At 51.7% G+C, this 23,978-nt stretch overlaps 1 protein-coding gene across 2 annotated transcripts in view; it reads left to right on the top strand.

Moving 5' to 3' along the window:
* Nucleotides 1-219: 219 nt before the first annotated feature.
* The window catches only part of TRAPPC10 (trafficking protein particle complex subunit 10), an 86,460-nt gene continuing 62,701 nt past the window's right edge, over nucleotides 220-23,978 (top strand). For both annotated transcript variants that reach the window (XM_042903268.1, XM_042903267.1), the window contains exons 1-3: nucleotides 220-358; nucleotides 19,423-19,504; nucleotides 23,730-23,865. In XM_042903268.1, the coding sequence (XP_042759202.1) occupies nucleotides 292-358; nucleotides 19,423-19,504; nucleotides 23,730-23,865 (285 nt within the window). In that variant the 5' untranslated portion in view covers nucleotides 220-291. The remainder of the gene's footprint in view (nucleotides 359-19,422; nucleotides 19,505-23,729; nucleotides 23,866-23,978) is intronic.

Here is a 23,978-nt window from a genome sequence, read left to right as displayed (position 1 = left end):
GCCCGCCCCCCGCCCCGCCCCCCGGCTGTCGGAGGACAGCGCCCGCCCCCGGCCCGGAGGCCTCCCCTTTAAGCCGCGCGCCCCGGAAGCGGTAGCGCGGCGGCGCCGGGACCGGAAGTGGAGCGGCCGGCGGGCGGCGGCGGCGGCGGCGGCGGGCGGCCGGCTCGGGAGCTGCCTCGCGCGGCCGGGCGGGCCTCCCTGTCGCGGCGCCGCTCAGGCTCGGGCTGGCCCGGCGCGGCCTCGGGGCTGCCCATGGGGCGCGGGGGGCCGGGCCGGTGACGGCGGACGCCCATGGACGCCCCTGAGGCGCCGCTGCCGCCGGTGATCTACACCATGGAGAACAAGCCCATCGTCACCTGTGAGTCCCGTCGGCGCGGGAGGGGGCGGCGGCCGTTGCGGGGCCGCCCGGCGCGGGCTCCCGTCCCCAGCCCCCGGCCCTTGCGGCCCGGCCCCCGCGCTCCCTGCCCGGCCGCTTCCTGGAACGGAGGTGTGGCCGGGGCGGAGGCTGCGGCGGGGCCCTCCGAGCGGGAAGGCGACCTCCGACCCCGCCGGGACGGCCTGGCGGGCCGGGGCCGCTGCACTTGGACGGCCCCCGGGAGGCGCGCGCGCCCCGGAATCGCGGGCGCGGAACGGGGGGCCCCGCCGTGCGGCCCCGTGCAGCCCCGAGGCTTGGCAGGCGGCCCCGCGCGCGGAGGGGACCGGCCTTCCCAGTGGGGGCGGACCTGTCCTTCCCGCCCGCCGTCCCCTTCGCTCCCGTGGGAGGGTCTCGTGGCTCTGAGAGTTGCGAGCGTGGACGAAGTTTGCGTGCGTGCGCACTTCGCTCCGGGAAGTGGTAGACGTAGTGGGAGACCGAGCACACGACGCCGGTGATGGGTCGCAGCGGTGCGAAGTGTGCGGCCACCGGCCTGACAGCTGCCGGCCGAGCTGGGCTGCGAGCCACCCCCAGTTCCGGGCGCGTTACCCGCGAGCCCTCCCCGCGGCCAGAGGACAGACCCGCTGCACGGGTGAGGCACGGGGGAGCGTCCCCCTGGCCGGCTCGCTCTCGGGACAGCCAGACGGGTGGCTCCCTGTCGGGCGTGCGCCACATCTAGGCATGCACGCGGGGCCCGTTTGCTTTGCAGAAAGAAAAATTCTACTTTTTACGGGAACTTTAGGGTTAGATGCTTAAAGGAACACGGAGGCTAGAGGAGATGTCGAAAGGTCGGCTGACGTTTTGATGTCTTGCAGGGAGGTGTTTCAGGCTGTTAGGATTTTTGACCTGTGACGGTGTTCAGTTCGTTGCCAGTGGTCTTCTTCTGCAGCACAGTCGGGGCGCCCAGGCCCTAATGGAGTCTGCTGTGTGGGCCTTGAGCACCTCCCGTCTCCTCCCTTTATTCTCCTTTTCTGGTTAGGACGCGCTCCTGTGTGCGCCCTCTCGTCGGACCCTGAGAGGTGGCGTGTTTAAGGTTGAAGCGGGCTGCTCGTCGTGACGTGGTAGACCTCAGGGAGACGGGCTGCGTCTGCTCTGAATTTGGACCCTGGCGTGGTTCAGCAATAGCTGTTTTCTTCCCTGGAGTATCTGTCACCTGAAAGTCTTACTCAAGGTGTTGCACCCGCACACCTTCAGCCCGGGAGGACAGGTGCGTGTGGCCCTGCGGAGGCCCTGCGCTCTGAACCCTCCGGGAGGAGGGGCCGGGCTGGCCGCGGTCTTCACCGTGTCCGAGTAATCCAGATCCTGGAAAGGCCTCCCCCAAGTGCGGGGCGCTGGGAGCGCTGGGGGATCCCCAGAATCTAATTACAGCTTCTGCCCCTTGGCTTGTCTTCTGTAAGCACCTTCCTGGAGGGAAAGCTCCTGGGTGTCCTGACTTCGTGCGTGAACTGTTACCCCGAAGGACAGCGGTCCACAGGGGTGTTGGATGTTCGCTTTTATGCACACGCGCGTGACCGCTAGAGGACACGCTCTCCTTTCCGGCAGGTTTGTCACGAAGGCTTGTCCCCTGTGTGGAAAGCACACAGAGTAAGTGTCTGAAAAGGCACACAGCCGGTCAGGAGGCTTGAGAGAATGTTCGCTGGGAAAGTAAAAAAGGTCCCTTTAAACGTGCCACGTTCTAGGAGACGTGGCTTCCCCGTTCACACGTGAAGCTAGCTTGGTGTTTCGTGCCAGGGGCTGACGCTCCGGGCGGCACCTGTCTGGTCCCTTCTCCGGGCCCGGCTTTGCAGGGAGGAGCTGGTAGTCCCAGCCGTAGACAGGATCCCCCCCAGGCTGCGTGTTCTTCAGATTCTCGATCGTACTCACCCGTCTTAGTTTGCAGCGCTTCTGTTCTCCACGTCTGTTGGCCTCTGGGCCGCCCCGCACCTGGGAGGTCAGGCCTCGTTCCTTTTCTGGCGAAGGCAGAGCCTGTGCTTGGTTTTGATGTTTCTCGTACAGCTTGGGACGGCTCACTTTCAGTGGAAGTGAATCGTGAGGACCTTCCTGACGAGAATGTGGGGTGGGGCTGGGTCGGGCAAGTTTAGGAAGTGCTTGTACGTACGTGGCCAGGAGAAGGGCGGAGAGCGCCCAGAGACTCGGGTAAGTAGGCTGCGTTATCACTTGGCAAGCTGGCTGGGTTTTTTTGATAAGATTCTGAAGCTGCCTGTAAAGCATCCTGACCTTCAGCCCGTCACTAGCAGTTTCTGAGCCTGCTGCTCACTTCCTCCTCCCGACTCCCTCAGCAGGGGGTGTGTCTAGACCCGGGACTAGCTAAGTTAGTAAATCCCAGAGAAACGCAATGCACAGGGAGGTCGGCCGAGCGGGTAGTGGTGCTTAATAGCGTGACGAGTTCCCCGATCGGAGCGGTTTGAATACCTGTAGGATAAGTTATTAATCACGAAAGATGCACAGTCTGAAACAAACCCAGCAGTTTTATTTGATCTAATTTTAAGTTGGGGCTTAGATTCCCCCCCCCCCCCCCGGCCACTGGGTCAGTTGTCTACTGTGGAATGAAGACTTAGGTTTCTGTTCCAAAGGTATGTCGGGAAAGATATGTTCCTTTCCCAGCTCTCGTTTAGTTGGCAGAGTTAGTGTAATTCTACTGATTTGTGCTGTTTCTTTGCTGACTGCTGGCATCACGCCTAAAATGGCACATACTGTCTCTCCACCTGGAAGTGCACAGTATTCGAAAAATAATAGTGCTTCATCCAGATGATCTGACCAGTCACTTCTTAGGGTGCGTACTTTATTTTTCTGAATCTCTGTATTTGGTTGGGGTTTACATCTGACATTATACATTTTGAAAGGGGGAAAAGGCGACAAAAACGAGCACGTATGTAAATGCTTTGAACCTGGTTGGAGTTTGATCCCCCATCCCCTATGGTTTTTAAATTTGCACGTTGTAATTTTCCACCCACCCTGAAAGTATGATGCTTGTGATTTAATCACTGTCTCAGTTTGAGTACCAGAAAAGTAACTTAAATTGATGCACATAAATGTAGGTCTTGGTCCATATTAAATTTTTTTTTTTAATGTTTATTTATTCTTGAGAGAAAGAGCAGGAGCAGAGGAGGGGCAGAGAGACGGAGACCCAGAATCCGAAGCAGGCTCCAGGCTCCCAGCCGTCAGCACAGAGCCGGACGCGGGGCTCACACCCACGAACCGCGAGATCGTGACCTGAGCCGAAGTCGGACGCTCAACCGACTGAGCCCCCCAGGCGGCCCTAAATTCTTAAGCCAGTAGTGAATCAGTAGTGGAGATGTGGGAGAAACATCTGTCCTTAGGGAACCTCCCGCTGTTCCGTGAGGTATATTTGGAGGGCAGGGACCGAAGGAGGTACCAGAGGTTCTCACCCTGCAGTTTGTGTGTCGTGTATGTGTGCGTGCTTAACACGGGTAGGTCTTCCACGCATGACCTAGAGCACGTCACGGTCTCTTCCTCATCTGGGAAGTAGGGATGGTGATAGTACCAATCTCATAGGGTCGATAAGCGCTCAGAAGAAGAACCAACGTGCAAGAAAAGTTAACCAGCAAGCAGTGATTTCTAAACTTTTCTTTATTCACAGTGCCTTTAGCGTCTCAGTAATTTTTTCATGGTATCTCTAAGTTAGGAAGAAGACTTCAGGGGCACCTGGGTGGCTCGGTCATTTGGGCGTCCAACTTCCGCTCAGGTCGTGATCTCGCGGTCCGTGAGTTCGAGCCCCGCGTCGGGCTCTGTGCTGACGGCTCGGAACCTGGAGCCTGGAGCCCACTCATGCTCTGTCTCTCAAAAATGAATAAACGTTAAACAAAAAATTTAAAAAGAAAAGAACACTTCGTAATTCCACTTATTAGTTAGGTCCAAATAATTTTATTAAGTATTATGTCTTAATGGTAGTTATTTGAGAAAATAATACACATAAATTAGAGGAAACATTTTCATTTTCATTCTTAGATAACCAACCACAGTAACATAAATGGGATGGTTGTACCTGTTGGGCACTGTACAACTTCTGTAGCTTGGGAGTCGGATTGGACAATGCCATCCTGTGTGTGTGTGTGGGGGGGGGGGGTTTATGGTACTTTCCTTTTATCCTGGCAACCACCCTGTTTTATGATATAATGATGTCTTTGAAAGGAATGTAGCAGGACCTGATACTGAAACTGAATACCTCGAGTGGGGTTCAGTACCTCTCAGCACTGCTGTCTTCCTCATAAATTCAGAATACTGTGTGATGGGGCCTCTGTGGGTTTGCTGCGGTACCGGGAGGCACCAGGGTACATGGCTTGGAAACCCACGTTACTAGTGTGTTACCTCTAGGGTGGATTTGAAAGGATGATGTAGAAGTAAAGTTCCTTTTCTGTTTGGATTTGCTTACAGGCCCGATTTACAGGATGTGTTTGTGAAGAGTCTCCAGTGAAGTGTGATTTGGTTTATGCAGGTGAAACTCCAGGGTCTGATTTTCGTTCCTAAGCTCTGCCGGGACGAGGTAGTCCAGTCCGGCGGACGTCACGACCGCGTGTGCCCAGAGAGGAGCGGAGCACGGGGCGGCCTGGCACGCTGGTGGGGACCGGCGGCCTGGGGGGGCCGCCTTCTGCGGGCGTGCAAGGGACGGGCGGAAGCGCTGCTCGTCTCAGAAAGCTTTTGGCCGGTCGTCCGAGCGTGTGCTCCCGGGAGCCGCAGGGTTCGGTGTGTGCGGTCACGGGGTGCTGGTCCCCCGCCGCCTCCGGTGCCTGGCGCTTCCCGTCCCGCCGCCACCGGCCGCCGGCCTTTGGTCCCCTGGGCGCACCGGTCGCTCCCGCCTCCCTGAGCCTCTGCCACCCTGTGCCCTGTGCGGCCTTGGCCTTGCTCCCTCCCGTGCGGGCGTCTTTCCTCTGTAACTGCTCTGGGCGGGAGTGCACGTGTATGCACGTGCGCTCGGTGTTCGGTCGCAGAGAATATTTGGTTTTTCAGCGGAACATTGAGGACTCCTCTCTTTCTCCCACAACTGGCAGTCAGGCTGCCCACAGTCGTTGTTGACCTCTGACATTTATCTCCAATCCAGCCACTTCTCCCACCTTTGCTGTCACTCCCCTGAGCACCAGCCAGCGTTGCTCTCCCGGCTCTGCCCCAGCGGCCTCCCCGCCGCCTCCCCGCCTCCGCCCCAGCCCTTTGAAGCCGGTTCTCCCTGGGGTTCGGGCGAGCCCGCTATAAGAGAAGTCCCGGCGTGCACTTCCCTCGCTCGGACCCTTCCAGGACCGTGCATCAGCTGTCCCTCTACACTGGTGTTTTCTAGACGTTTCGTCCAGACGGAATCCCGTGGCGTGCAGCCTTGTGGCTGCCTTTTTGTCCTCAGCGGTGTCTGGAGGCTGATCGTCCCCGTCCTTGGAGGCTGTGCCTTCGTCTGGAGTCCGTTCCTTTCATTTGTGGCTAGCGGGCCGCCCGAGGGATGGACCCCGTCTTGTTGGGCTGTTCCCCAGCTGGTGGACGTTCGGAGTGTTTCCGCTTTTTGGCTGTTAAGAATAGTGTGGCTGGAGCATTTGCAGGTCTATCTGTGTGGACCTGTTGTCATTTTTTGTGGGGGATTCTTAGGAGCCGAGCTGCTGTGTTGTGTGATAAGCTTATGTTTAACTTCTTAAGAAACTGCTCAGTTTTTTTCCAAAGTGTCTGTAGTGCTTAGCCATGGCCACCAGCAGTGTGCGAGGGTTCCAGAAGCTCTGTATGCCCGTGGACACACACCTGTCGGTGTTTTTTTTTTTTTTTTTTTATTAGAGCCATCCCAGCACACGTGACGTGGTGTCTGATTTTGGTTTTAATTTGCATTTCCCTCACGACTAGTGAAGTTGAGCATTTTTGCCAATTCTTAGTAGCCTTTTGTATATCTTCTTTAGTGAAATGTTTATTCAGATATTTGGTCCTTTTCTTTTTTGATTTTTTTTAATGTTTGTTTATTTTTGAGAGAGACAGAGCACAAGTGGGGAAGGGGCAGAGAGAGGGAGAGAGAGAGAGAGAGAGAGAGGGAGAGAATCCAAAGCAGGCTTCGGGCTCAGAGCTGTCAGCACAGAACCTGACACGGGGCTCGAACTCAGGAACCGTGAGATCATGACCTGAGCCGAAGTCACATGCTTAACTGACTGAGCCACCCAGCCACCTTGCCCTTTTTTTTTTTTAAGTTTATTATTTTTTGAGAGAGACAGTGCCCCCATGTGTGCATGAGTGAGGGAGAGTCAGAGAGAGAGAGAGAGACAGAGAGAGTAAAGATCCAAAGCAGGCTCTGTGCTGTCAGAACGGAGCCCGATGTGGGGCTTGAACTCTTGAACAGAGAGCATGACCTGAGCCACAGTCAGGAGACGAACGCTTAACCGACTGAGCCACACAAGAGCTCCTGTTTTGCCCTTTTTTAAATTAGATTATCGTTGAGTTATAAGCGTTCATTGTATTTTCTGATACTTGTCCTTTCTCAGATCCATGATTTGCGAATATTTTTTTCTAATCTTTGGCGGTCTTTAATTTTCTGAATGCTGTCTTTCGGAGTACAAACATTTTTAATTTTGATGAAGTCTCATTGTTAATTTTTTTACTTTTGGGTGGCTCTGTTGATATCGTATCCAGGATCTCTTTGTTCAGTCCAAGTTCATTGTAGTTGTTTGGCGGTGCATTTGCCTGATGATTAGTTCTTCTTATGTGTTTATTGATGACTGGACCGCTTCTGAGTTGCATGTTCAGCTGCGTTTACTTTGACATTTAAGAGGTATAGCCCAAAACATGACTAAAACACGAATTGGAATGGTGCTAGGAAAAAATGTGCATTCTATTTTGTATTTTATGCCATATACCTTAGTTTCCTAGGGCTGTTGTAACAGATTATCGGAAACCTGCCGGCTTAAAACCATGGAAATCTGTTCTCCTGCAGTTCTGGAGACCGGAAGTGGAAAAGCGAGGTGCTGTAGGCCGTGCTCCCTCCTGCGGCTCCTGGGGAAGACCCTTCCTGCCTCTGCACGCCGCCAGCAGCCCCTGGCATCCCTTGGCTCGTAGCTGCGCCTCTCTCGTCTCTGTCCTGGGTCCGCCTTGTCTCGCGTGGTTCGTCTCTCTCTGCATTTGCTCCCCTATCTCTTATCGGGACGCGTGTCGTGGGATGTAGCGCCCACCCGGATGATCTGGGGTGATCTCATTTGAGATCCTGAACTTCATTCCATCTACAAATCCTTTTTCCAAGTAAGATCCCAGCCGCAGGTTTAGGGGTTCGGGAGGTGGACAGGTCGTCGGGGGGCCGAGTTCGTTCCCTGCCTCAGTGTCTGCGTTGGCATCCGGGCGCACATCAGCCAACGTCCCTCGCGCTTCCCTGGTTGTGTAACGCGGCCTCGGTCGTAGAGGTTTGTCTTTGCCGTTCTCTTGACCAGGGGAATGATTCCTCGGCATCTGGGATTTGGGGCTCTAGATGTTGGCACGAGGTGGGATGGTCTCTTGGAAAAACTGAACGTTTTTGGTAATGTCTCTCTCCTTTGTTATTTTCCCCTGGGCGGTCAGTGCCTTTAGTTAGCTTCTTGTGCTTGTGTTCCGTGGTGTTTTGTTCCTTCATGTTCTTTTAGGTCCTTGTTTGCAAAATTTTAAAGAAAGTGAGCAGAGAAATTATGAGGAAACTGACAACAGGTTTAGACCTTGGTTTCACTGGGAACTATTGTAAGTTTGGAATGTTTCTTGTTTTCAACAGGTCTGTTTAGCATTCAGAAGTAATTGTGTACATTTTAGAGCTAAAATTTTAGGTAGAGCCTTGGAACTAAGAATAACCTTTTCAGGTAGTGATTTTTACTAGCTTCACAGCTCCCCATTTACGGGCACTTTTGGATCAGTGGATCAGTTAGTAGGTTTCTAAGTGTGGAGGTGAAAATAGGATGGGCCGTCGGGTCATTTTGAAGGTGAAGACGCCAGGGCGGGTTCGGCTGTGCCCGACCAGGGTCCCTCAGTATTTGATGGCACAGCGAGGATCGGCCTCCTCCCGTGCCACGACTTTACCAAGTAGGTGGGGAGGCAGACACCGTCTGCCACACTGAGGGGGGGACTTGTCTCTAAAATTACCCCTCAGAGAAATCCTTTGCCATAGAGTTAAGTGAAATAAAAATCTCGCTTCCTAAGTCTCAGAACCGAGTAAGTCAGCCGCGCTAGAAATCCTCAGTGTGATCTCATCCGTTCTAAAGTTGCATTCATAGCCTGGCAGCGTATTCGGACCCCAGCACTTGGCGTTACTCTCTGCTGCAGGGTGCCCTGTGCCGCGGGGCCCTGGCTGTCTGGTGTAGGGTTGGGCTCCGCAGCGGTGATGTGTGCAGGCGCATCCGTGAGCACAGACCCCAGCCCTCGTAGAGCCTACATTCCAGCAAGAGGAGGTAGACAGTACGCATGTGCAGTAAATTACGTAACTGTTGCTACGTGCTGTGGGAAAAAAGAAAAGGGGAAGGGAAGTGGGAGAACTGTAGCATTTCAACTTTTTATTGCAAGTATGGAGACTGGCAAACGTGTACAAAAGTAGTAAGAACGGGGTAAAGGAACCCCGCCAACCTGTCACCCAACTTCAGCAGTTGGACGGATTGGCCAGTCTCGCACGTCCAAACCCCCATCCCCCTAATCCCGTGTTATTTCCGAAGCAAATCCCAAGTGTATACACTTATCCGTAAGTGTACGTGTTATGGACCAAAGGTTTGGCTCCCCTCCCCGCAGTTCCTAGGTGGGAGCCCCACTCCCCAGTGTGGCAGTATTGCGAGACGGGGGTCTTTGGGTGGTGAGCGGGTTAGGAGGGGATGTAGGCCCCGGGGATGGAGTCAGAGGCCTATGAGAAGGGGGCGAGCACGCGCCCTGCCTCCTCCTGCACGGCAAGGAAAGGCCACTGAGCACCAGGACGGGCGAGGCACCAACCGGGAAGAAATCAGACACCTGGAACTGAATGGCCAGAACCTTGATCTTGGACTTCCGGGCTCCAGAACTGGGAGAAAACAACTCCTGTCGTGGTATTTTGTCATGGCAGCCGGAGCGAAGACAGCGTGTGCCTTTCAAGACAGCATATCTCTGAAAGACCGGGACTTTTATTTTTTGAAGTTTATTTACTTATTTTGAGAAAGAGAGAGAATGAGCTGGGGAGGGACAGAGAAGGAGAGAGAGAATCCCAGGCAGGCTCCGTGCTCTGTGCTGAGCCCAACTCAGGTCTCCGTCTCATGACTGTGAGATCATGGCCTGAGCTGAAGTCAGATGCTTAACTGACTGAGCCGCCCAGGCGCCCTGGTGTTTACATTTTCAATGTCTTTTTTTTTTTTTTTTTTAATCTTTGAATTAATTAGTATACCGGTAGGGTTTTGAGCTCAATGCTCTTCTGGTCTGTCTTCAGATCCCGGTTTCCCTCTGTCTCTCTTTTGAGGTTTAATTAACTGCTCTCTCTTCCAATTTTCTTTCCCCCCCCGCCCCCCCCGTTCTGTGGGTACTTGGGGATGAGAGAGGTAGAGCGAGAGCTGCATCAGAATCCCCTAGAGGGCTTGTTAGAACCTGACCCCGCGCTCCACCCTAATTTCTGACTCAGCGGGTCAGGGGTGGACCTGGGAACGGGCATTTCTAACAAACACCTTGGTGATGGGGCTGCTGCAGGCCCAGGGAGCCACTTAACGCGGTCTCTTTCACTCAGCCGTCGACAGTGACTCGTGAACACCGAGTTAAAACATTTTTAATAGCTCTCTGATGTTTGGATATATCCCACTAGGAGCGCAGTCAGACTGCCTCCCTTGTCCGACTTCTTTCTTGGTGCTTATACTGCCCACCGCGCATACATTTAACTTCATTTGTTGTATTTTTTTCTGACGTTTTTAGGGAAAGCTTTTTAGAAGTTTAACCTTGTTTTGTAATAATGTGAAATACGTACCTGCTTTCAAAATCGTATCTTCCAAGCAAGGTGTATGGACAAGAAGGCAGTGTGTACTTGGCTCCTCTCCACCCTGTCCCTTCCTTCTCCAAGTATTCTCCTTCCATAAAAAAAATTCATACGTATTTGTACTTCCCTTTCTGGGGTAGGAGATTGCAGACCACACACACACATTCCCCCCCTCGCTTTTTTTCTCAACATTTCCTGGAGATCTTTCCTGTTGGTGTTTTCAGTCCCGCAGAACTCTGTTATGTAGCCATTCCGTGGTTTGTTCTCCTTGGCCCCCATCCGGGGAGAGAAATGGTTTTGTATTTTGCTGTTTCATACAGTCCTGAATCAAACAGCTTTGTGCGTGTGTCTGTTGGGATAGGTCCCTTCAGGGATTGCCGGGGCTACGGAAAACACGTGATTTTGCTAGGTGTTGCCAAATTCCCCTCCATGATGGTGCGCCCTTTGGAAGCTACAGCTGGACCTCACTGAGAAGGTGGTCTTTGGGAACCCTAGGGGAAGAGCCGTTTTAGGAGCCCTTGTCTCCAAAGCCCCAGAGCAGGGGCGGGCCTGTGGCAGGCATGATCTCTTGAACTCGTAAATGCTGTGTGTGATTCAGACTGCTACAGTCATTTCGTATTTTCTTTTCTTTTTTTTTTTTTAACTAAAAAAAATTTTTTTAAGTTCATTTTGAGAGTGCGTGCATATGCAGAAGAAGAGCAGAGAGAGAGAGAGGGGGCAGGGGGAGAATCCGAAGCGGAGCCCGACGTGGGACCCGAACCCACGAACCATGATTATGACCTGAGCCGAAATCAAGAGTTGGAGGCTTAACCTACTGAGCCACCTCTCCATATTTTCTTTATTTAAAAATATGTAAACCGACAAGGGCTAACTCTTCAGTGTTCTTTATTTAGATGCACTCATCCAGTCTTCTTTTTATGTTTCATCTCCTGAGTTTTAGGCCGCGTTCGATCCGTGAATGCCAGAGAAGGGGACTGTTGTCCTGGTTAGAATTGTTTACTCGAACATTTGGCGCTCTTGGCGTGTGCTAAATTGTCTTCATGTCAAAAAGGAAGGCGACTTTGGGGCTTTATTTCTTGTGCGTAGTCTCTGCGTGTTGGCTGTGGTTCCTTTCCTGCTTTCTCCCGCGGCACACAACTCGATTACTGCTAGCGTAGATTGTGTTTTTCCCCTTTGATCACACCCGGGGTAGTAACTGTTCTAGAGACCGGCTGCTGGGGGAGAGAAGAGCGGCGTGGAGAGCGGCCACGTGCACACGTCACAGCGGTGAGAGCAGGGTGCAGTGGGTGTGCCTTGAACTCCAGTGCTGGAGGGGCAGGATACACGACTCGTGATTTAACATCTGTATTTTGGCAGGACGGCGGACGACCCGACAAGGGAGCTCTCCATCATCCCCATCATGTTGACTGTGGGAAATTACTTTTCTTTACGCTTGGCCTCTGTGGTGCAGCGCTGTGGGAGGGAGGGCTCACTTGCTTCCCAAGCATGCGCCTCGCGATGAAGGGAGGGCAGTGTTTATACGCAGCAGCGAGGGGTCAGTTGCCCATCTTACAGGACAGACTACACCTGGGTTTCTGCTTCTAGAATCTGAATGACTTCTGGATCTTCTTTGTTTTTTCTCATTAACCTCACTCCCCACTTCCAGTCCCCAAATGTGAAAACCTTGTATGTGCAGATACTCGGGGAGGACCACGGGGGAGGGTTTCTATATCCTGTGACTATGCATCTGACATTAGGTTTCCCCACGAAAGAGCTACCGGTTTGAAGCATTCATTAATTTTCATTACTGTGCTGACATGGTACAGGAAGTATAGCAAATACGCTTTACACATGATTGAACGGGCTGGCGGGACCTCCCTCCCCGCTTGTGACCTTGGACGTTTTTATCGTCCGTTTGAAAGTCCGTTCTCCGAAAAGCTGTTGAGCAACGGAGTCATGTATGGTCTGTGGGCAAGTGCATGCGGTGTTCGGGTCACTGACGGTGCTCTCTCTTCAGCCCCCCGTTTTCAGACGGGAACACGCTGCCGGCTGCTGAACCGTAGCTTGCGTTCGTTAACCGCACACCCGAAGAGTGGCTCTTTCTGAAGATTTTTCTGTAAGGCAAAGGCTAGATACGTTATATATTTCCTTTGACGTATTTGTTCAAAGGTAGAATCATCTAATCCCTCGCTTGGAAGGGCCTCGACATTGGTCATCCGTCCCTAGTCCAGGCACCCCACAGCTGGCCGCCTCCAGGGTCCCGGCGAGGAGGGCCTCAGAGCGGGGCACCCAGGCCTCCAAACGCAGGCTCCTCGGTCTCTCACCGGCACTCATTCACGTTGAGTTACAGCCCGTCCCGTCTTGGCCACCCGTCCGTGCGGGAACCTGTGGAGTCCCGCAGGCTAAGTCTAATGCTTTTAAGATAAGACGTTGCCCGTTAGATTGTCGAGGACACCCGCTTTGCTAACAGGCTAAAATAATCTGGACGTCTTCGAGAGCTTGAGATCAAGTGAGAGGAGTGTTTTATTGGAGTAGTTACTATTTCCCTTTACTAAGATTATACTAAAGAATTCGAAGAACAATTATACTGTATGAGAAATTTGTATCAACAGATATTTAAAAGCTTTATTTAAGATCTTTTACCCAACATCAATCTGCAACTAAAAATACTGAGCTTGAAAATACACGTATTAATTATGAGGGAAGCTACCCATCAGCTGCAAATTGGCTGAACCTTTTGTTTTTCTCTGCAACTCTCTCATGGTTATAGTGTCCCGATCCTTTTATACTTCTGTGTTAAGATTTCATAGCTTTGCATGTTTAAGGGCTGGTGACTGGTAAGCAAATGACAGAAATGTTCACTGTTGAGGGAAGGAAGTGTCTCCCGGAACCTGTATCTTCAGCCAAGCAGCATCGACAGAGCCTGTCTGCAGATTAATCAGCACACAATAAAATTAAGAAATAGAGACGCAACCCAGAGCCGTAGAGAAGAATGTTGAGTGCAGAGCCAGGCTGCCTGGAGGTGAGTCAGTCCCAGCTTTGAGGCTTATTGGTTGCTTGACCTCGGGCAGGTTAGGGAGATGCACCTGCTCGGGCCTCAGTTTCCATTTGCGGAGTGGCCTTCTCTCCTCGGGCCGGCTTGCGAGTGCAGAGCGCGTGTGCCCAGTGCTGAGGGTGTCCCCGGTGCACTGTGCTGTGTTTGGACAGTAAATGGACGGCCCCTCTCTGACTTCTTGTAGCCAGCTCTCACCTGGTGCCAAACCGCCTGTAGCTTAGCAAGCCCTCCTAGAACCTCAGAAGAAAGATATTGTGCAAAATTTGTCGTTGTTGCAAATTAAGCGCTTTAATTTTTCTTGTGGTGTTGTAACAAATTGTATAGACTCAGTGCCTTAAAAGAACACAATATATTATTTTAGAGTCGTGGAGGTCAGAAGTCTGAAATGGGTCTCATTGGGCTAAAATCAGGGGGCCGCCGGGCTGATTCCTTCTGGAGGCTCCGGGGGAGAATCCGTTGCCTTGTCCTTTGCCGGCGTCTGGAGGCTGCCCGCGTTGTCCGGCTCACGGCCCTTCCTCCGCCTTCAGAGGCAACAGTGACCAGTTGGGTCCTTCTCAGGATGCCACCTCTTTGGTTCTGGCCCTGCTGCCTCCCTCCTCCCCCATTGAATTACTCTCCTGTGAGCACCTTGGCCCTCCCCGGAGGATCCGGGGATAATCTCTTTGTTTAAGATCACCCGAGGAGCAGCCCTGTCTAGCTGCACCCTTGCCGTGTGAGGGAACGTATTCACAGGCTGAGGCAGGCGGGACCGTGACGTAGATTCCGAAATGCCCTTCCCACGTGTCTCGGGGAAAAAAAAAATCATGGGAAGTAACGGTTCTACAAGTGTGAAAACCCTGTGTCCTTCCCAACTGAAAGTAACTTTTAACTTAGCCTTGTGTTTCCCCTGAGGCATAATTTATAGCTGTCAAGTACTCAAACCACATTTGGTAATTTATGCTACTTTTTCTGTAGACCGTTTAGTGCCAAATTCAATCCTCCTGTCATAATTGAGTCCTAAAATCGTTTAAAAATTGTTGCATAAACATCGTAGGAACATCAGATTTATAGCTTTTTGAAGGTAGGTACGGGCGTTTTTCTTTTAGGTTAAAGAGAATACCTTTATGTTATTTTAGTTGAGACATCCCATATTCCTGACATGCAGAAAGCAAACACCCCTGTGATCTTGTCCCTCAGATAGAACCCCTTTGGACGGTTTGCTTTGGACGGAGACTCCCAGGGGGTAAAGTGCCAGTTGTCGGTCTTGTTTGAGGCATTTTTGCACAAAGCAGGGCATCCTGACGTCCTCTAGTCTGTAAGTGTCAACCTAACGTTGATTCTGTTCCAGCTGTTGTCCACTGTTACGAATGAAAACTCTGGGGGCGCCTGGGTGGCTCAGTCGGTTAAGTGTTTGACTCTTGGTTTCGGCTCAGGTCATGACCTCACCTCTTTCTCGAAAGAAAGAAAGAGAAAGAGAAAGAAAGAGAGAGAGAGAGAAAGAAAGAAAGAAAGAAAGAAAGAAAGAAAGAAAGAAAGAAAGAAAGAAAAAAAAAAAAGAAAGAAAGAAAGAAAGAAAATTCAGAATCTGAGTCTCAAAAATTTGGACACTAAATAACTTTGTGACTTTGTAGTTGTAGTGGACTTAAGATAAAGGCTTCGTGCTCAACGTGATTGAAGGTGAATGTCGTACGGCTCTTCTGGTTGCTGTAGGACAAATGCTCTAGGGTTGTGTGGGCAGCTCGTGGCTGGCCTGGCGCTCGCGTGGTGTTGTCAGGTGGGGGGTGGGGCATCTGGGGCTGCTGTTACGCTCTGGTTAGACTCTCATCTCAGCGACCGCATCTTGGGTCAGAAAAGACTGTAGCCGACAGGTTTCTATTTTTAGTTGTGATCGACTTCTTTGAAGATGAGAGCTGTTTCAAAAATAGCTGTTTTCCTACTGCCGGTGATCTAAAATCGAAGTGATACATCTGTATCTGAAGTCATATTTTGTAAATTGGACACGTTAGTGTCTTTTTAATGTTGGCATAAGTTCCTAATTACTTTCTCTACAATTGAGTTCCCAAGCCCTTCTGTTTTAACGTTTATTTTATTTTTGGGACAGAGAGAGACAGAGCATGAACGGGGGAGGGACAGAGAGAGAGGGAGACACAGAATCGGAAACAGGCTCCAGGCTCTGAGTTGTCAGCCCAGAGCCCGACGCGGGGCTCGAACTCACGGACCGTGAGATCGTGACCTGGCTGAAGTCGGACGCTTAACCGACTGCGCCACCCAGGCGCCCCAAGCCCTTCTGTTTTAAAGGTCTGAGAAAAATGTTGAGTTTGTTGAAAAAGACCCATTTATGCTTAAATCACTGAAGTCATATTTTTTAATTCTTTTTCACTCTGTGTTTAGTTAGTCCCTATCTGCTTTTAGCATAAAAACTTTTGAATAACATGATTAATACATATAAACATATACTCGTAAACATTTCAGAATACAGTAATAGTTCAGGAAATAATGAAGGTCCTGCCAGTCATCTGACAGCATGTAACAGAAAATCCAGTTAACTACTGGCATAAATTATAGGAAAACAGGTTCATATAATCGGAAACCTGGGACTCTGCCCGCCTTTGTTAGGGGTGTCTGAGCTGGACTTTGCTCAGCGGGTCTGGGCGGCGCCCCAGGTGGTTACAGCCCTGTCTTCAGAGCAAGGTGACTGTCCCAATGTTTCCCTTCACATTTGAGTGGCTCCTGTGCCTATGCGCCTCTCCCCCCTCCTGCCAGGGTCCTGCCGGCAAGGCAGTAGCCGGCGCAGAGGGCGACTTGTGGTCCGCGGCCCCCTGGAGCCGCCTATGGGTGTGGGGGCCACTGTGTGCTCCCTGGTCCTCCTGTCTCCACGTGTCCCCTGGAGTGACGAGAGCGGGGTCATACGTGTAGTCACACATGCAGGGAGAGAGGTTTATGTTAATGGGGTTATGCTTTGAATTACCCTTAGTAATTATTTTGAAGTCTCCCCTTTCCCTCCCTCTCTCTCCCTCTCTCTCCCTCTCTCTTCCTCCCTTTCCCTCCCTCCCCTGTCCCCCTCCCCCCCCACACACATACACACACACACACACACACACACACACATATACACAGGGATCTTAGTTGTTGCAATAAATACTTTGACTTTACTTTTTTAATAGGGTTCTCAGGGTGGAAAAGTAAACAGGACAATTTCCTGAACAGGGTTCTCGAAACTTGAGCACATCAGTCTTAAGCCTCATTTTTGCTTTTAGTAGCTACTTAAAAAAATTTTTTTTAATGTTTTATTTATTTATTTTTTATTAAAATAATTTTTTTAACGTTTATTTTTGAGAGACAGAGACAGAGACAGAGTGCAAGTGAAGGAGGGGAAGACAGAGGGAGACACAGAATCCGAAACAGGCTTCAGGCTCCGAGCTGTCAGCACAGAGCCCGACGTGGGGCTTGAACTCACGGACTGCTGAGATCACGACCTGAGTCGAAGTCGGCCCTCAACCGGCTGAGCCCCCCAGGTGCCCCCGTAGCTACTTTCACAGAACTGAATCCTTGGTGTTTCTCCCTCTGTTGCCCATGGGATTAAAGTTGAAACATCAGCTTGGACGTTCTGTCTGTCTTACCATTCAGACCTCAAAGCTCTAAGGACTTTTCTACTTTGTGGCTATTTGGGGACTCTACAAAGCATGTGTTGCTAATTACTTATCACGTTAGCTGAGATTTCATTAAGAGTTTTAGCCTCAACTCCTGTCTTTCCCTTTTCGTGCTCTGACTCTCCAGAGCCCGTTTTCAGGGGGCATCGCAGGTTTCCATAACCCTCGATCTGAAGGTTGAAGAGAATTTTGATAATAGGTGTGTATTCTGGAACATCATGGTAGCTTTTCTCTATTCTTGTTCCACAGTGTAGATAGAGCCTCAGTGGGTTAGAAGAATTTGGTCTCCAGATGTAAATCGGGGGGCACGGTTCTGTCTGCTCGGGCTGCCTTTGTGGCTGAAGCAACCGAAACTTGCAGTTCTGGAGGCCGGGAGTCCAAGATCAAGGTCTCAGTAGGGTCTGCTGCTGAGGCTTTCCCTTCTTGCCATGTAGACAGCTGTCTTCTCTCTGTCCTCCCACAGTCTTGTCACATCCCTGGTGTCTCTCTCTGTGCGTTCACATTTTCTTTTCTTAGAAGGGCACCAGTCAGATGGGATCAGGGCCCGAAGACCTTAAAGACGTCATTTAACGTAATTGCCTCTTCAGAGACCTGATCTCCAGATACAGTCCCATTCAGAGCTACTGGGGTTAGGACTTCAACATGACTTTCGTGGGGGGGACACGGTTCAGTTCAGAACAGGCACTGAGGTCAGCCGGTCACATTTAAGCCCACAGTTACTGTGCTGGTTGACCTGTAATCTTTTAAAATTAAATTTGGGACACAAATTAAAGATTTATTCCATGAGAGAATTCAAGAGAATTACAGTCTCCATTTACATGAGTTTCACTGTTAGGATTTTCCTGGGAGCTCGCTTGGTGGGGGGCATAAGGGGCGTTTCATCGTTCCGCTCTGTGTCCACACGTATGTCCGCTGGAGGCTCTGGGACGAGGACGGACGAACACCAGTGAGACAGGGCACAGCTTCCGTGTGGTTGCCCTTACTGCCGCGTTAGCACAAGAGTGGTAATTTTTGTACATTAATCTTGGAACCTTCTAGAGAGACAGTAGGAATGGCAGTCCACGGTAAGAAATGTGACGCTAACCGAATATTTTCTTTAATGATTTCTAAGGTGGCTGCCAACTGAACGTAAAACATAAAAATGGTTTTTGTTTTAACAAAAAATGTAGTAGGAAGAACCCAAAATACTTTGTGTCAGGCCTCGTTCAAGGTTATTTGTGTGGCCGCAGCCCTCGGTATTATTTTCCTACTTCGAAGATGGTCCTCGGAGGCGCAGGAGGGTGGCGGCGTCCCCCGGCTGACTCAGCTGGTTAGGTAGGTGGCGTTGGCGAGGAGCCGGGGCCGGGCGGTCAGGCTGTCAGCGCCCGTGTGTCCGGTCCCCTCGCCCCCGCCCCTGATGCTCCGCTGCCCGGAAACACCGCTCCTCTCAGCGGGGACTTGATACCGTTCTGTGGTTTGGGGGAGGCGTTTTGTTTGGTCTCGTCTTGTTTTTTTTAATGTTCACGATAGCAAAACAAGCAACTGTGTTAATGGCCCGCATCAATTCCCAATGATTTCCTTAAGATCAATACGAAAGCAATTTGGGTAATGGTTTTGCTTCAAGTTTGAGGATCCTCGAGCGTAAGGGTTTGAGTCATCTACGTTAAAAGGTTCTGTTTTAGCTTCGGAATGATGTGGTCGTGCTATGATTTAATGAGAGCTAATGGACTTGGCGTTGCGTTAGGGCTGAGATGACCGAGCCGAGTTAAGCCCGAGCGTGCGGCCCGAAGTCGGGCACCCGGTTCATAACTAGGCCCCGCCCGCAGCCCCGTGGCCCGAGCGCCTCGGCCTCTCACGTGCCGCCTGCATGTCACCTTCCCGGCCGGCGAGGTCGGTGCCTGCCGGTCTGAGCGGTCAGTGAGGCCCGCCGGGTGTGGTGTGTGTCACGTGCACGGGCAGTGTGCTGTACGTCTTAGCTCCTGCCAGCGTGTCGATGCGTATCGAGTCTGTTTCAGTGAACAAATTCGTGTTCACTTCTCGGGGTTTCCTTTTCTGCACGGCGTTTGTGGCTGGTCTCACGAAGTCAAGGAAAGCGATGGCTGTGGATCACGGACTCGGGAGGCAGCTGGAGGGAGCCAGCTCCCTCTCTCCTGAGCTCCGTGGCCTTGGGCAGGGCGCTCCGCTTCTCTGATCCTCATTCTCTGCGTGGGGAAAGGGGTCCCTGCCTCGTGGAGGTGCCGTAAGGGAGAAGCTGGGTTACGGGTGTCAGGTGAGATCAGTTATTTATTTACTCGTTTTTTTTATTTTTGGGATCAGTATTTAAAGGTATAGAACGATCTTGTTTTGTGGTGTCATTTTGCTAAATATAAAACTGTCTACAGTTAGCAACTCAATAAATTCCAGAGCCCATGTTGCCCGTTTTCACCTAAAAATGTTGTAACTGCCTTTCTCTTTATTCCTGTTGTAGGTGCTGGGGATCAGAATTTATTTACTTCTATTTATCCAACGCTTTCCCAGCAGCTTCCGAGGGAACCGATGGAATGGAGAAGGTGTGGCCTGTTTGTTTTTTTTGACTTTATCTCCCTCTTCACTTTTTAGACATTTCTATGAGCAAGTGAGGTAGTCAAAGTTAAAGCCTAAGTTCTAAAGTGTATTGGAACGAAACTGAACATGTCACAAAATCTCTTGGCCTCACTCTTTAAGGAGTGTGTTGGCTTTGTTACCGAGACATAGGGTGGTAGAAACAAGACTGATCTTTTGAGTTCAGGGCCCTCTTTTATAGAATGACGTGCGTGCTTCTTCCCGGTGGCTCAGAGTGTCTTAAAGACACAGGCATTTTGGAAACGAGACCTGCACCCTGACCCCGCACGGAAACAGAAGGTGTCGCCTTCACCTGTGCTCTCAGCAGGACCGCTCTCCTCCCTGAGCTCCTGTGCTCTTCTCTGAAGGATGAGCACGTGTACGGAAAATGTTACATAAAAATTGGGGGGAAACCAGATCAGCCGTGCCGTTTTCCCTTTTCTGTGTATTGTTCATCTCATGACTTGGTCGGAGAAATGGTTGACGTTTGAATTATCTCATTGGGAAACTTCTTTCTGCTGAGATGAGATATATTATTTCTGGAAGATGCTTGGATTTTGACTTGCTGGTTCAGGTAATCTGCTTTTAACCGGTTGTCACTCACACTTGCGTAGTCCCGGTTGTCACTGTCCCTGCATTCTTTCTTACTGACCAGAGTGTTTTCCCTGACACCATGCAGATGAACGTGGCTTTCTGGGTGTCACTCACCAGGGCTCTCTACGGGCTCTGGGCTCGTGTCTGTGTCCGACTGTAGCATTAGAAGGAAATGTGTTACTAAATTTAAAGTAAAGGGCAGATAGAAAATGGGAGAATTGTTCACCATCTGAGGAGGCCCAGCGCCGTCCATGAGAGAAATGATTCGGCGGAGGAGGAATTCGTATCTGGAGAAGATTTCTCATGCACGTAATTTCAACATCCAGAAAGATAAAAGAGGTGTGTCCGCGAAGCAAGAAAAGGGGTTACGAGGAGACAAGGAGAAACTGTGTAGATTCCGCGTGTGCTCATCTCTTCGTGTTCCCGAGCTTCCCTGAGCCGGAGGAAAGGGCTGAGGAGGTGGGAGGGCGCAGGCACGGAGCCGGGCGGGGGGGACGCAGCGGAGACTCCACACCTTCCCGGGGAAGGAAGAGAGACGGAGGCCTCGGGAGAGAAGGCCGAGCCCGTGTGTCTGCAGAGGCGGCTCCCAGGGAAGCAGGTGACCGGGCCCAGGACGGCAGCGGGCGAAGGCAAGGGCGCGCTGGAAGGGGGCGGGCGGGGCGCGGGCAGGGAGCGGTCGCCCACCTCTGCGGGACAGAGGACGCCCGCCTCTGCTGACGGGGCACCGCGGAGCGGGGAGAAGTGCCATTCTGGCAGCGGCCGGTCGGGATCTGAACAGGTGCAGCCACGTCGTGGCGGAGCTCGGGCCCCACCCCTGCTCCCCAGGCAGGAGAGTGGAGAATTCCTCGGGACGGGCCGATGGCCCCAGGAAAAGTCCTAGCGTGCTCCCACGTGCTCCCACGGTGCCTTCCCGATTGGAGCAGGAGGCCTTCTGAGGGCCGTGAGCCGGGGAAAGGGACTGCCGGGCTAGCTGAGGCTTGACTGTGTGGGTGGCACTCGGCTTTGCGGCTCTGCCGGAGAGCTTGGGAAGGATTAGAAATGGTGACCGTGGGCGGGGGAAGTGAAGAATGCCGCAAGACCAGGGGCACGTCACTGAGCTGCTGTAGCCCGAGCGTGTCGCTCAAGCGTGAGCAGTGGCGCACACTTAACGCTAGGGGAAGCACGCGGCAGGGGTGGCAGTCGCCCGCGAGAGGGCCGTCGGGAGGGTGCGGGGAGCGCAAGAGGACGGACGGGCGGGCAGGCGGAGCCTGGCCTGCACCCGTCACGGACGGTCGGACATCCTGTCTCAGAGCGTTCGAGGAGATACAGTGGGTTGAATTGTGGCCCCCAAAAGGCAGGTCCATCTGGAAGCTGTGAGTGTGACTTTATTTGGAAGAAGGATCTTTACTCATCGGGAGTAGCGTGGGCCCTACATCCAGTGACAGGCGTCCTGAGAAGACACAGGCACACAGGAGAAGTCCGCTGGGGGTGGAGGCAGCCGTCGGCGCGGTGGTCTGCCAGCCGAAGACCGCCACCGTTTGCTGGAAGGGGGGAGAGACCAGAACGCAGTCTCCCCCGGAGCTTCCAGAGGAAGCCAGCACTGCCAGCACCTTGGTTTCAAACTTCTGGCCTCCTGAGATGCGAGCGAGTTAATGTTGTGTTAAGCGGCTGGGTTTGTGCTAATGTGTGAGAGCAGCTCTAGGGAGCGAGCACAGCCGGGAGGCGGAGGAGGCTGGGCCAGGCAGCCGCTTGTCAGTGTGAGAGAGGGAAAGGCTTTTGGACACCATTTGACATGTTAAAGTAGGTACATGTGGCTCTGATGAAAATTTACAGGTAATTGAGTAGATCTTGGATCTAAACTTGAAGCCGGAACTTTACTGGATGCAGCGAACAGGTGTGTGGTGGAGAGCCACCGGTGAGCCGGAGGACGGGGCTCTGTCGCCCTGCAGCTGGGGCTCAGTGCCGAGAGCACAGGTGCGGGGCCCAAGGACACGCCAAGATACGGGGACAGCCACAGGTGTCGGAGCAGAGGCTAGAGATCCTGGGGCGGGCACCACGTTCCCCGAGGCGGATGAGAAGCTTGCTGGAGCCCGCTGAAAGTCCAGTGGGGTGAAAGCCGACCAGAGCAAACCAAAAGCCGTGCCGGGCAAACAGACGGACAAGGACGCCAGTCTCTAACGACACTGCAAATGCAGCGGGGCAGACCGCGCCTCTCAAAGTACTCACGGAAGACACCTTTCAACCTCGAGTCTGTGTTAGTCAGACTCCAGTGCGGAACGGAAGACCGAGTCAGCGCCCCTGCCTGTGGGCCCGGCTGCCGTGGGACTGAGAAGGTTTGTCCCTCGAAGGGCTGGGAGCCAGCTGGGGCCAGGATCTGTCACTTCTGGCTGCACTAGGCCACACGTGTCTACTCCCGAGTGCCATTCAAATGTTGTGTTCGTTGCTTGCCATGACGTGGAGCCGGTTGGGAAAGAAAGGAAAACGATAGAAACGTTTTCAGACACGTGTGATCGGAAACCTCACCACCCTGAAGGAATAAAAGGACACGTCGCAACAGGAAGGAGAACGAACCCGGGATTCGTAGGATGAAAGGCACAGCTGCCGGTAAATGAGTCAGAAAAACATTTTCTGTTTCTCTGAAGTTAAGGTGTCAGCCCTTTTAAAAATTAAAAAATCTAAAACTTTAGAAGTGGGGAAGAAGCAGAGGGAAGAAAGTACTCGATGTATTCAGGGAGAAGAGAGACATTTACTCTAGTCTTTGAAGAAAAAAACGTATGCATATTAAAAAATGAAAATGTAACAAACAGGAGGACAGAAATAGATGGTTAAGCTTTCGAACCAGCAGAGAAAAAGGGTGGAAAAAGAAAATTTGATTGGTTTCCCAAAGGACAGGAAGGAAGAGTGAGCCCGCAGGTAGAAAATACACAAGGTCAGGCATCCGCGTGATCATGTTAAATGTGGTTAGTTTCAGTTTATTACACGTAGACTCTTTATCGAACAAAACGTACAAAATCCAGCTGTAGGATTTCTAGGGGTGGAGAATCCAAGCGTGGAGGGAAGATACCTGTAGCATGGTGGCCTTTTCACAAGCGCAGTGATCTGGCACCCATGCCCTGATAGCCTTTCTTTGGGTGTCTGCAGCCTTCCGGGGCCTCTCTGTCCCTCCTCCCTGGGGGGTGGGGGGCAGCTCTCTGCCACCAGTCGTCCTCTGCTTTGGATAATACAGGTGATCACGCAAGTATGTGTGTGGCTTAAAGCTTTCATATCTTCCAACTGCGCTTTTGGGAATCTCTTTTTTTTTTACAGTAACTTCTTTTTATAGTGAAACTCTTAAGTAAAAGCCATTTTTCTCGTAAGTCTGTGTCGCAAAGAAGCCTGTGTGTGCCACTGAGTAAAAGGACAGACGTTATGGAGAGGGAGCTTTGATACGTAATTTTGAGCCTTGTTGCGATAATTTATGGAATCTTTTTGGACAGAATATTATCGCTGTAATTCAGGACTGATAGCATATGTGTACTTCCAAACTCATGGATGTGGTTACAGTTACTGTCGGATTTTTCCCTTTTCTTTCTGCTGAACATCCTTCATTTTCCTCAGTGACGTTTTAAAAATTGTTTGTAGGTCCTATGGCCGTGCTCCAAAGATGATTCACCTGGAATCCAACTTCGTTCAATTCAAAGAGGAGCTGCTACCCAAAGATGGAAACAAAGCTCTGCTCACTTTCCCCTTTCTTCATATTTATTGGACGGAATGCTGTGTAAGTATTTCTGTAGGGAGAGAATTACGAGAAAATGCCTTGGAGTAGGATTCAGAATTCACGGGTCTAGCTTTTGTTCAGGCGGCTCTAATTAATCAAATTGACTTTTCAAC

This window comes from Panthera leo, chromosome C2 (assembly GCF_018350215.1).
Source record: "Panthera leo isolate Ple1 chromosome C2, P.leo_Ple1_pat1.1, whole genome shotgun sequence".
NCBI lineage: Eukaryota > Metazoa > Chordata > Mammalia > Carnivora > Felidae > Panthera > Panthera leo.
The sequence above is the reverse complement of the archived record's forward strand: the minus strand, read 5'-3'. Positions and strand labels throughout refer to the sequence as shown.